This window comes from Numida meleagris, chromosome 9 (genome assembly GCF_002078875.1).
Source record: "Numida meleagris isolate 19003 breed g44 Domestic line chromosome 9, NumMel1.0, whole genome shotgun sequence".
NCBI lineage: Eukaryota > Metazoa > Chordata > Aves > Galliformes > Numididae > Numida > Numida meleagris.
In genome coordinates this window covers 17,430,003-17,440,394 of record NC_034417.1, presented here as the reverse complement: position 1 = coordinate 17,440,394, position 10,392 = coordinate 17,430,003, and the positions used below count along the sequence as shown (strand labels likewise).

At 44.5% G+C, this 10,392-nt stretch overlaps 1 protein-coding gene across 3 annotated transcripts; it reads left to right on the top strand.

The window, feature by feature from the left end:
• SPG21 (SPG21, maspardin) lies at positions 647–10,281 on the top strand. Of its 3 annotated transcripts, XM_021406807.1 has the most exons (10): positions 664–804; positions 1,368–1,524; positions 3,154–3,242; positions 6,475–6,636; positions 6,748–6,828; positions 7,427–7,572; positions 8,102–8,210; positions 8,700–8,807; positions 9,191–9,331; positions 9,649–10,281. In XM_021406807.1, exons 3-10 carry the CDS (start codon positions 3,180–3,182, stop codon positions 9,769–9,771), a joined length of 933 nt encoding a protein of 310 aa, XP_021262482.1. In that variant the 5' UTR covers positions 664–804; positions 1,368–1,524; positions 3,154–3,179; the 3' UTR covers positions 9,772–10,281. The 3 variants fall into 3 exon arrangements, with proteins under 3 accessions (XP_021262481.1, XP_021262482.1, XP_021262483.1); XM_021406806.1 differs by lacking the exon at positions 1,368–1,524 and having other exon boundaries at positions 647–804; XM_021406808.1 differs by lacking the exon at positions 1,368–1,524 and having other exon boundaries at positions 699–849.

The following is a 10,392-nucleotide window of genomic DNA, read 5'->3' as shown; positions in this document are numbered from 1 at the left end:
TCACAGGGAATCCAGCCACCCCTGCAGCTCACAGAGCTCTACTTCCTCCTGCTCACCTCCAGCTCCTGTTCATCGCACCCCGATTAAATGAAGCAAATTGATGCCGGCTGTTAATTTGAGTAACGGCTCAGTGATGGAATGCACCACCCGGTGCTCTCATCTCGAGTAACCCTAAAGTAAATGCTGCAGGCTCTGCAGGTAACCGCGCCGTGACCCGCAGCTGTGCGTAGGATGAGCTCTGAGTGCCATTCCTAACTTCTGCTCAGGTCCTGTTGGTTTTAATCCGTTTAACGCCACAGCAGCTGCTAACGTGACTTTAATCTGCATTAAACCCAGCGGCGCGTGTCCCGCCAGGAGCTTTTTGAAGCATAGCGTTCACCTCAGCAGCACTTTCACTTAAATCGATCGATGTTTCTCACAGACAGCCACAGATAAAGCTGTCCCCCGCTGGGTGGCAGTGACAGGTCACAGAGAGAAGAGATGCTCAAGCAGAGAGCTGTCATGCCTTTTTTTTAGTTAGTAGACACACACACACACAAAAGGAGAAACCCTGAGGACGTGCAGCACTACCCCGACAGCGCCCTCACAGCCACGCCAACCAATCACGATCCGGTGGAATGGCCACGTGATCCGCCTCCTCTGCTTCTGTTCTTCCGCCTCGGTAGCGATGGCGCCCCGCCCTGCCGTCACGTGGCCGGCGCGGGATCACACCCGGAAGTAGGGGCTGGCGGCGGAGGATAGCGGCGCAGCCGGCACCGCGCCCCGCTGAGCCGGGGAGGGCTGAGCCGCGAGCGCTGCGCGGAGGTGTGTGGGGGCGTTGCCATGGAGACCGGCGGGGCCCTCTCCTCAGTGCGTCTGAGGGGGGCTGTGGGGTCTCTTAGGCTCCGGTGGGTTGGGGGCGGCCTGAGGGGCTGTGTGAGGAGAGCTCGCCCGGGGCCGAGGCCGAGGAGCGGGTGCTGTGAGCGTGGGCGAGGGGAGGGCGGCCCTGGTGGTGTGGGGCTCGCCCTGGGGGAGAGGCCTCATTGCAGAGTGGACGTGGGGCTGCTGATGCAGCTCTGTACTTGGAGGAGCCCTTCTGAGGCTGGAGGTCCTCGGGGTGGTGTTTTTACTAGAGATGAAGCTCCGATTTTTATGGGATTGGTCACGATCAGCATCAGGTTACGTATTTGTGCCCCAAATTGCTTCTCTGCTTCCTGCCTCACGGCTCAGCACTGCCTGCAGGAGCACATAGCCCTCACTGGCGCACATCTGCATGCGTGTTTAATGCCGCATTTCTGTATCAAGGGGGAAAAAAAATACTTTGACGCGAGGTCATTGACTTCAGCAAACACTTCTGTAATCCAAGCCGCCCACCTACCTGTCAGCAGGCGGCCCTCGGGCAGGGCACTCACTGAGATGCTGTGCAAGGAAGGAGCTGAGCACACCCCGGGCCCAGCGGTTCCCCTCTGCAGGCAGTGACAGATCCCTTGGAAACCCCAGTGCTGAGATCCAGGTGAACTCCGGACCGCTTGGGTGCTGGCCAAGGTACAGGGCAGAGCTCAGCTGCGTCGGGCCTGCTCCTTTATCCTGTCCGTTGATACACAGCTGTGTGTCAGCCCACAGATCAGCTTAACAGTGCAGAAAAGGAGAGGCGATGGCAGTGGGAGCGCAGAGGCCATTTACAGTGACCATGTTTATTTGCATGAAGTTGTTGTCTTTCTGTCTGTGCCCGGAGTTGCGAGGCTCCGACCGTGGCTGGCCCTGCTGTAACAGAACACTCAGAGGCTGCGTTACAGCGTTTGCTGCAATTTGTTATTTCTGCCATAAATTTGCCACGTCGCGTTTTGCTGAATGGCTTTTTGAAAACTAATTACTGCACGGCTCTGGAAGTCAATTAGCAGCTGAAGCGCTGTTTCCTTTCAGTAACGACCAGCAGTCCCCTTAGCGTAGACGTGAGCGTGCTGCTCTGCTCTGCAGGTTGCTGGAAGAGCTGTTTTTACCTCCGCTGTAGTTTTATGTGCTGCCAGGCTCTGACAAGTAGCAGAATGGTTGATGCAGGCACCAAAACGAAGCCGTGCGAAACTGAAACCGTGCAGCTCTGAAACCCTTTGTGAGGCGCACAAGGTGCATCACGCAGCGATGCGGGGAAGATGGGCATCGTCCGGTGGTGTGGAATGTGCTTCCCCTTTTAAAATTCATGCTTCTCATACATGGGAAATAGCAAATGAAGACTGAGAGATGAGGAAATTGTAAATAACTGCTAATCCAGCTGTAGCTCAAAGCTAATGAAAGCTACACACTGCTAGCTTTTCTGCAAGGTGAAATGAATTGGAATGGCTTACAGAACATACCGAGGTCTTATTTTATCGGGAATTAAGAAACAAAAGCTATTGATTTGTATTTGGCAACTGTTAAGTAATGACAGTCAAAGTCATTTTGTTTTATTGCGCACGGTGCTGCGTATGGCTGTACGAAAATAATCTCCTGGGGCAGTTGGTTTTCAAAAAGGATAAAGCTATGAAGTCTGTGAGCTTCAGAACTGTTTGATGCCATTGGTTGTATAAATGGAAGCTAATGGCATCAGGTTTAACAAGCTAAATCTAGAAGTTATCTACATTGTTTATTACAAATTAATGGAGTACTGTAAGAAACTTCATTATATTCATGTCGTCCGTTCTGACTTGAATACGTATTTCAGAGTAAATTAGTGGATTTCTCAGCGGGTCTGATTCCGAAATCAGTTTGTATTAATTAAGGATATATTTGCGTGTAACTCCTGACAAGTCAGCTTCTGCATGGACAGATTTAAAGCCTCAGGACTCTTCAGTGCATTTAAAAACAAAATGAAAATATGCTTTTAGCTTTATAAGCTGCTTACAGCCCGCAACAATTGTCTTTCTCTACAGCCGTTACCAGGAACATGCTGTCACAATAGCACTGTCATTTCCTAATTGGAGCGGTACAGTAAGGTGGTTGGGTGACTGCCTCTTGGGAGCACGGTTACGTGGTTTGTGATGAAAATTAAGGATAAGTAAACTTGGTGCAAGACAGGCAGTACAGTCAGCTGCTGTGAGCAGCTTCCTGTAAATGCTTTGTGTGCATGGCACAGCTCTTGCCTGCTGTGTAAGGGAAATCCATGTTCTTGATTTCAAACATTGTTTTTCTTTGTTTCAGTCTGACCTGAGTTTTTTCTGAACATCATGGGAGAGATTAAAGTCTCTCCTGACTACAACTGGTTCAGAAGCACAGTTCCTCTTAAAAAGGTACGTACCACTGTCCTCGGCTTGCATACTACATCTCTCCTTGTACTCTGTGGCACAGGAATTCAAGCAGTTTGGCTCTGGATAATGCAGAACAGTTGTGGCTGTGCTCGTCCAGCCAAACTCTCTCCCTGTGTGTCATAGGAGTGCATGAGAGCACACTCTTACTTTTCACATGCTTCTGGGCAAGCACTTCCGCAGCAGCTCGCAGTTGCTGCCTTCCAGCCAGTTCCGTTCTTTAATCTGGGCAGCTGTTTGTGCTGCAGGATGGTGCTGGCAGCAGAGGCGAGAACAGCACTATTTCTTTCAACAAGTTGGTTGCAGTTGAGTTACTGTAAAGGGACTGTGTCCCCAAACCTAAGGAGCAATGCTTGAATGTACATAGCATTATTTCTGCTGAGCAGTGTGTGGCTTCCTCTAAGACATTAACTTCATGAAATGGTTCTGCAACTCGCTGCCAGGAGCCGCTGCCTTCAGCTGCTGCTGACTGCTCAGGATTTCAGATATAAGAACATGTGTAAGCTGAAGCTGCTGTTGACAGGGTTTCTGGTGACTTCCAAACTAGGGAACACCTTTCCCCCTTGAGTGATCTCCAAAGTAAAGTGATGCCACAGTGATGAATGTGGGGTATGAAGAAGGTAGAAGTTAAATAGTCTTGGTTTCTGGCAGGCGGGGGAAGTACATGTGCTTGCATTATCCTCCCAAAGGCTTGGGCAAAGCGTGTGCACTGTGGAGGAAGGAATGACCAAGCATTGTTACTGCTGATCAGTGCCTGTCACTGTTGTCAGGTTAACCTAAAGAAGCAGAGACGGCACTGTTTGTTTGAAAACAGGCTAAGATGCTCCTCTAAAAAGCAGCAGGAAATGCACAGCTCCATTGCCCTTCCTGCTCTTGTCAGAAACAGGAAGTATGGTGCAAAAAATAATGTTCTCAGGCAAAGTCTTAAGCTCTGCTTCTGAACCCGCATTTGGATTTGTGGCCCCTAAAGTCAGCAAGCGCCACAAGGTGAGTGCTTGCTCTGTCATATGATGTTTCAGCTCAGATAAACTTTCTGGTTTCTCCATGGGGAGCTTCAGCCACATTGGCCCTTGTCGTGGCTGATGTACAGTTGGTGCAGGTACTGCAGCTTCTCAGGCCTAAAATGAAGAAAATGGGAGTACAAATTAAGGCTGAATCAGACTGGACACTGTACCAGTGTATAGGGATATCCTCCTCAAAATGCACCTCCTGCTGTTTTAGACCAGTCCTTCCTTACAGTCATCAGCAGAGGATGCTCTGGTTCTGCTAAACTCAAGGGAAGTTCTGCTGCTTGTTTCAGTGAAGTACAAATTTTGCCCTTTTTCTAAATTTTAAGTGTTCTTGACCAATAGACCTGAACAAGAAAAAAGCTACTGCCCTTCCAAGCCAGCAGTTAACCCATCCCACAGCACTTAGCTTTGTTTTTGAGCTGTAGTAGTGTCTGGTATGTGGCTAGAAATCAAATAGAACAGTTTTAACCCCGATTCGCTGAGCTTGAGGAAAGAGACATTACCTCTGAGCCTCAATTCCCTTGATGTGAACTAACTTTGTGATTTTGAGGAGTATGCAAGGTAAGGCGTTGCTTCACCTTTGGAAATACTCCTCAAGATAAATTCTGTTGTGGCCACTGGCAGCTACCTTGAATGTCACCAAAGTTACTGTACAGTAACAGCTGAGAACTGTAATTCCTGGAGATTATGGAAAGGGTTGATTTTGGGAGGCTTTAGGAGGGCTTTTGTACAAGGTGGTGGTTTGTTGTTTGGTTGTTTTTTTTCTTTCTTTTTAATGGCCTCAGAGGTCTGGGAAGCCCTGGTATGCAATCTATCATTCTTTGTTTTTGTGGAGACCTCACAAAACAGCAGTATCATGTGATTCCTCACATGTTCCCAGAGCCTGAAATACCAGCTTTATTACAAGCAGATTTGTTAATCAAGCAAATGCGATACACTGTTCTCTAACTCCCTGAGAAGCTTAATTGCTGTGATAGGAAAGCGAATTATGCTTCTATGTTGCTATTCAAAAAGTTACAAAATCTTGACACAAAGATGAACTCCTGCTGTGTGACACAGGCTTTCCTTAGATTTGTGACTGCTGATCTGGAACAAGCTGCATGCTTTTGCTGGGGTGAGGAAGGTTGAAACCAGCATGCAAACTACACACAGCAGCTCATTGGTAGGTCAGGCCCTGTAAAAGCGAGCCAGGCTTCAGCACTGCTGGAGCAGACAATCTTTACCTAATTCCTTTACTTCTAAAGATGCTACTTCTGCTGTGACTTCTTGCTTCTGGCATGTGATGTGCCCTCTGTGAGCAGCTTGTGTGTGGATAATCTGCTTCAGCCAGCTGTGTCCTAGGGACTCCAGGCTCTCCTGACACGTGCTCATTTCTTTCCAGGTCAGCTGTGCAGTGCTGCTTTGGGAGTTGAGTGTATCCCTAGCAGTCAGGTGTAACTGCTTCAAATCAATAATTTGTGGTTAGCTGCTTAATTCAGTAGACTCGCACGTATCCAGACCTGTAACATCTTTTGTCCAGTAAATGGCAGCGTCAATGACTATTTAAAAATCTGACCCTGGGGCAGTGCAGGCTCTTCCAGCCTAAGGCTCTTGTGCTTGGTACTGTGAGCTGGCCCCCTGGGTCTCTTCTGGGCTGTGGCACAGTGGCTCGAAGCATATTTTTCCTCATGTGGAATTGTGTAAACCTGATTTTTTTTCTTGAGGGAGCCATAGCCTTGCTGTTCCCATGATTTATCTCCGTATGCATTTTCAGATCACAGCGTACCATCTTTCTGACTAAGGCTCTCTTTTTCAGAAAGGACGTGATTTTTCTTTTTTTTTCCCCAGCGTGATTTCTGAAGTGCAGTCAATCACTATAAAACCAACATAATTCACTGTTCCCAGCACTTGCACTTTTGTTGTCTGCAGAAGGATGAGCTCTTATGAGGCACCACGTGTTGTGCTGCTGCTGACTCCATTTGGTCTGACAGTGCCTGGTCATAGTTCTGTCTCCAGCTGCATCTGTAGAAATGCTGTAATTGCTTAGTAAACAACCTTAGAGAAGAAAGCTATTGTGAGAAGTAAAAGGCAGTCTTATTCAAAAGACTCTTGAGACTTGTAATATTTACTGAATGACTAATATTTTGTAGTAGCAATCCTGGAAGCTGCTTGAAGAAGCTCATTTCAGCCTTGTGTTTCTCCCCTGCTCTGTGCTTCTCTTCTTCCAGATAATAGTAGATGATGATGACAGTAAAGTCTGGTCGCTGTACGATGCAGGACCTAGGAGCATTCGGTGCCCGCTCATATTTCTTCCTCCTGTAAGTGGAACTGCAGATGTGTTTTTCCAGCAAATTTTGGCACTGACTGGATGGGGTTACAGAGTTATTGCTGTGAGTATTATCTTGAAACCTTTCATGTGAGAGCTGTGGTATAACTTTATAGCAGGCAGTTGACATCTGATGATTAGAGACTGGCTTTTTGTAACTTTTGTATTATTTTAGTTGCAGTACCCAGTGTACTGGGATCACCTTGAGTTCTGTGATGGATTCAGAAAACTGTTAGACCACCTTCAGCTGGATAAAGTGAGTGCCCAGAGATGGATATATAGTTGCCATAAAAACCTGATGTTTGAAAGTCTCATTTAAGAGCAAATGTATAGCACACGATGCAAAACCAGCCTATAAATAAAGAGGGTGTGTTGTGAGTTTATTTTTGAAGCTAGTTTATTTCTGAAAGGAAATTCCCTTGAAAACTTGTCTAAATTCACTGCTGTTGTAGGCCTATTAAACTGTATTGCTAACTGCACTTTTTCATGAGATCCTGCTGAAGTTATCCTTCATAACTCATGTTCTACAGAATACCACCATAAAGTATCTTGGATTGGAAATATATTGAAGATAAAGTGAAATGTTCACTTTTTACTTAAGCACGATGAGCACACAGAAATTACAAGTGTGTTCAGGAAACACTTTCTTTTTTCAGTATTTATCCCTTCCTATATATCATAGATCCTATATCAAAGTTTGTTTTGTTTTGTTTTGTTTTTCTTTAAAATGAGTTATAAGGACAAGGTAAAACTCGAATGACTTTTTTTTGTAATGTGACTCTTAAGGGTCACTTATTTCACAAATGTAATGTGATCTGGTTTTTGTTTTATTTTGTTTTTCCTCGTTGAATTAGGTTCACCTTTTTGGAGCTTCTCTGGGAGGCTTTCTGGCTCAAAAATTTGCTGAATACACACACAAATCTCCCAGAGTTCAATCTCTGATTCTGTGTAATGCCTTTAGTGACACTTCCATCTTCAATCAGACATGGACAGCAAACAGGTAAGGAAGACTGAGACATGCGGTGAGATTGGTGTCTTTAATGTGTTTTCTGATGAATTTTCACACTGATCTGGTTTGACATGTGCCTAATGTGTTTTCAGCCTGCATGCCTAATGGTGAGGGCTGGAACACATCTGACTTTTAAGTCACATCATAAAGGAAATAGAAGTTATCACAGCTGGGAGCATGGAATTTGACAGACTACTCTTGTATTTATTTCCTGTGATCCTCTAAGGACGTGGTCAGACTTAAGAATTCTACTTGATTTCCAGCAAAACCTTTTAGAGTGAGGAAAGTATCATTCACCGTGTTTGAAGTACACCCTTGCAATGCAAGACCAGCAGTTTTCCAGAGCATTTCAATCATCTATCTGCAAGGTTTTCCATCTCTGTGCTCTTCAAGCTTCTTTACAGTTTCATTTTAAATTCTTGCACAAAGTCAGGGCAAGAAAAGGGAGTGCTTAAAAGAAAGCATCTTAATTCTGCAGTCTTGAGTGCTTGAAGATTGTTACGTCTTGTTTCTGTTTTAGCTTTTGGCTGATGCCTGCTTTTATGCTGAAAAAAATTGTCCTTGGGAATTTTGCATCTGGTCCTGTAGATCCTGAAATGGCCGATGGGATTGATTTCATGGTGGACAGGGTAGGTGGCTGTGTACTCCAATGGCTGTAATGTCAATCTTTGTGAGAGATTCACTTAGTAGATGGCAGGTTGTAGATATTTCTGCTGCTTTCTTCATTTACTTGCCCAGAAGTGAACAGTGGATAGATCTTCAGCAGGTGTTGGCTGTCACAGCCCTTGCAATTTAACTGGTGCTGCGACTTGTCTACCTTACTGTTCCATTTATTTATGTAGATTGGAAGAGAGGTGGTTAAGAAAGAGATGAAAAAGGAAAAAAGTGCTGAGATAGATCTGCAGGCTACGCTCTGGAGGCAGGAACAATTAATTAAACATTTTAAGTATTTGTCTCATGCAGTGAGATATTATGTTGGAACTATAATCTTCATCTGAAGTGCAGTCATGTTTCCCTTGAAAACTAAGGAGCTGACTTCTCTTTGGCTCTGTTGTTACTGTTGCATTAACTTCCTGCAGTGAAATATGTTATTAATCAGTATTTGTCCCTACTGAAAGCTGGAGAGCCTGGGCCAGAGTGAGCTCGCTTCAAGACTTACCCTCAATTGCCAGAACTCCTATGTGGAACCTCATAAAATTCGAGACATCCCTGTAACTATTATGGATGTAAGTTTATTTCAGCTTAATTTTTTTTAACTTTTTTTTTTCCTCTCCAAGCATTATTTCCTCTTCTTGGAAGGCAGGGCCTGGATATTGTGTTAGCAACTTAATAAATATTTGCAGCATCTAATTTTGTATTTAAATAGTTTTTCTACTGACTGGATAAGACAGTGGCTCTTCTGTGTTGAATTACTAGGTATTCTGTGCCGTATGTTTACATATCGCTGTTAGCTTTCTAGTTGTTGATGCCTAACTTGTTTGTTTTCTATTTCATTAAAACTGTTCCACAGACAAGTTGACAATTGCTTCTAGAAACAGGGTCTGTCCAGTTGATTTAATAAGCATAATCTGACTTGACTGAGAATTAACTTTTTTGAGTTGTTGCATAGGTGTTTGACCAGAGTGCACTCTCAACTGAAGCGAAAGAAGAAATGTATAAGCTTTATCCTAACGCCAGAAGAGCTCATCTCAAAACAGGAGGCAATTTCCCTTATCTCTGCAGGAGTGCTGAGGTCAACTTATACATTCAAGTGAGTGTCTGCATTCAAACCTAATCTACTAATGTGCTGCTGAAACAGCACTAGGAAAGTTTTTCTGAGCTAGCTTTTTTCTTCACCTGCCTGATCTATTTACTCTAGCTCCCATATCACTGATACAGAAGAGCAGGGCTGCAGATTGCCATGTTTATCGAGGGTTGACTTGGGGGGCTCGGTTGCTGCCTGTTTTGTCTGTCCTTTGTCTATACTCTTGTATTCCAGGCCAACAACTTTGTCCTCCCAGAAAAATTACCCATAAGGAACGTCTCTTAAACGACACCGGTTTCACTGTTACTTTCTATGTTCAACAGATTCATTTACTGCAGTTCCATGGTACCCGGTATGCAGCCATTGATCCCTCTATGGTCAGTGCAGAAGAACTGGAAGTCCAAAAGATCAGTCTTCATAGCAGCAGTGAGCAAGAAGAGCAGTAGGTTTCTGACTGCCACTGAAAATGAGGAATCAGTTTGGTGGCCTTCCTGCATACAATCATCTGTTCCTACTCTGCCTTTCTCCTTGTGTTAGCCGATTATCACTGTGTGATTCCAACAGGATCAAGTCAGTGAGCTACTCGCGGACAATAAACGTTCAACAATGTAATAGGGCATCTGTTTCATTTTTAGTCTTCGAATTCAAGAAAATATCTTTGAAGACTACAGTTTTAAAAAGACATTTTTGCTACCAAAGTCTTCACTATCATGTTCTTAAACAGAAGGGTATTTCTTTTTATATTTTCACTCAGCTGTATATATTGCCACATGCAGGTTGTGTACGTATAAGCTGACATTTTTGTTGAATGTTTGATTTAAAAGATGTTTAAGTGCCAATGTTGCCATCACTTATTTGCTCTATATGTTGTGTTGCAAGTTAGTTTCTATTTGAAATTTTTAACTTTCTTGCTAGCTGTTTAAAAATGGTTTTCAATAAAACTTCAATTTCAGCAATTGCCTCTTCTTCAGATCACAAGAGAACAGAAGCGAAGATTACTGTATTATAGTTAACTTCTAAAAGGTACCTGTAGAAGTAAAGAAAAGTGGTATCTTCTGCTTGAATTC

Bases quoted from the DNA above. Each gene is read 5' to 3' on its own strand.
- SPG21 (XM_021406806.1), top strand. From the start codon at position 3,180: ATGGGAGAGATTAAAGTCTCTCCTGACTACAACTGGTTCAGAAGCACA. The intron at 3,243-6,474 runs GTACGTACCACT...CTCTTCTTCCAG, and splicing joins GCACAGTTCCTCTTAAAAAG to ATAATAGTAGATGATGATGA. The intron at 8,808-9,190 runs GTAAGTTTATTT...GTTGTTGCATAG, and splicing joins TCCCTGTAACTATTATGGAT to GTGTTTGACCAGAGTGCACT.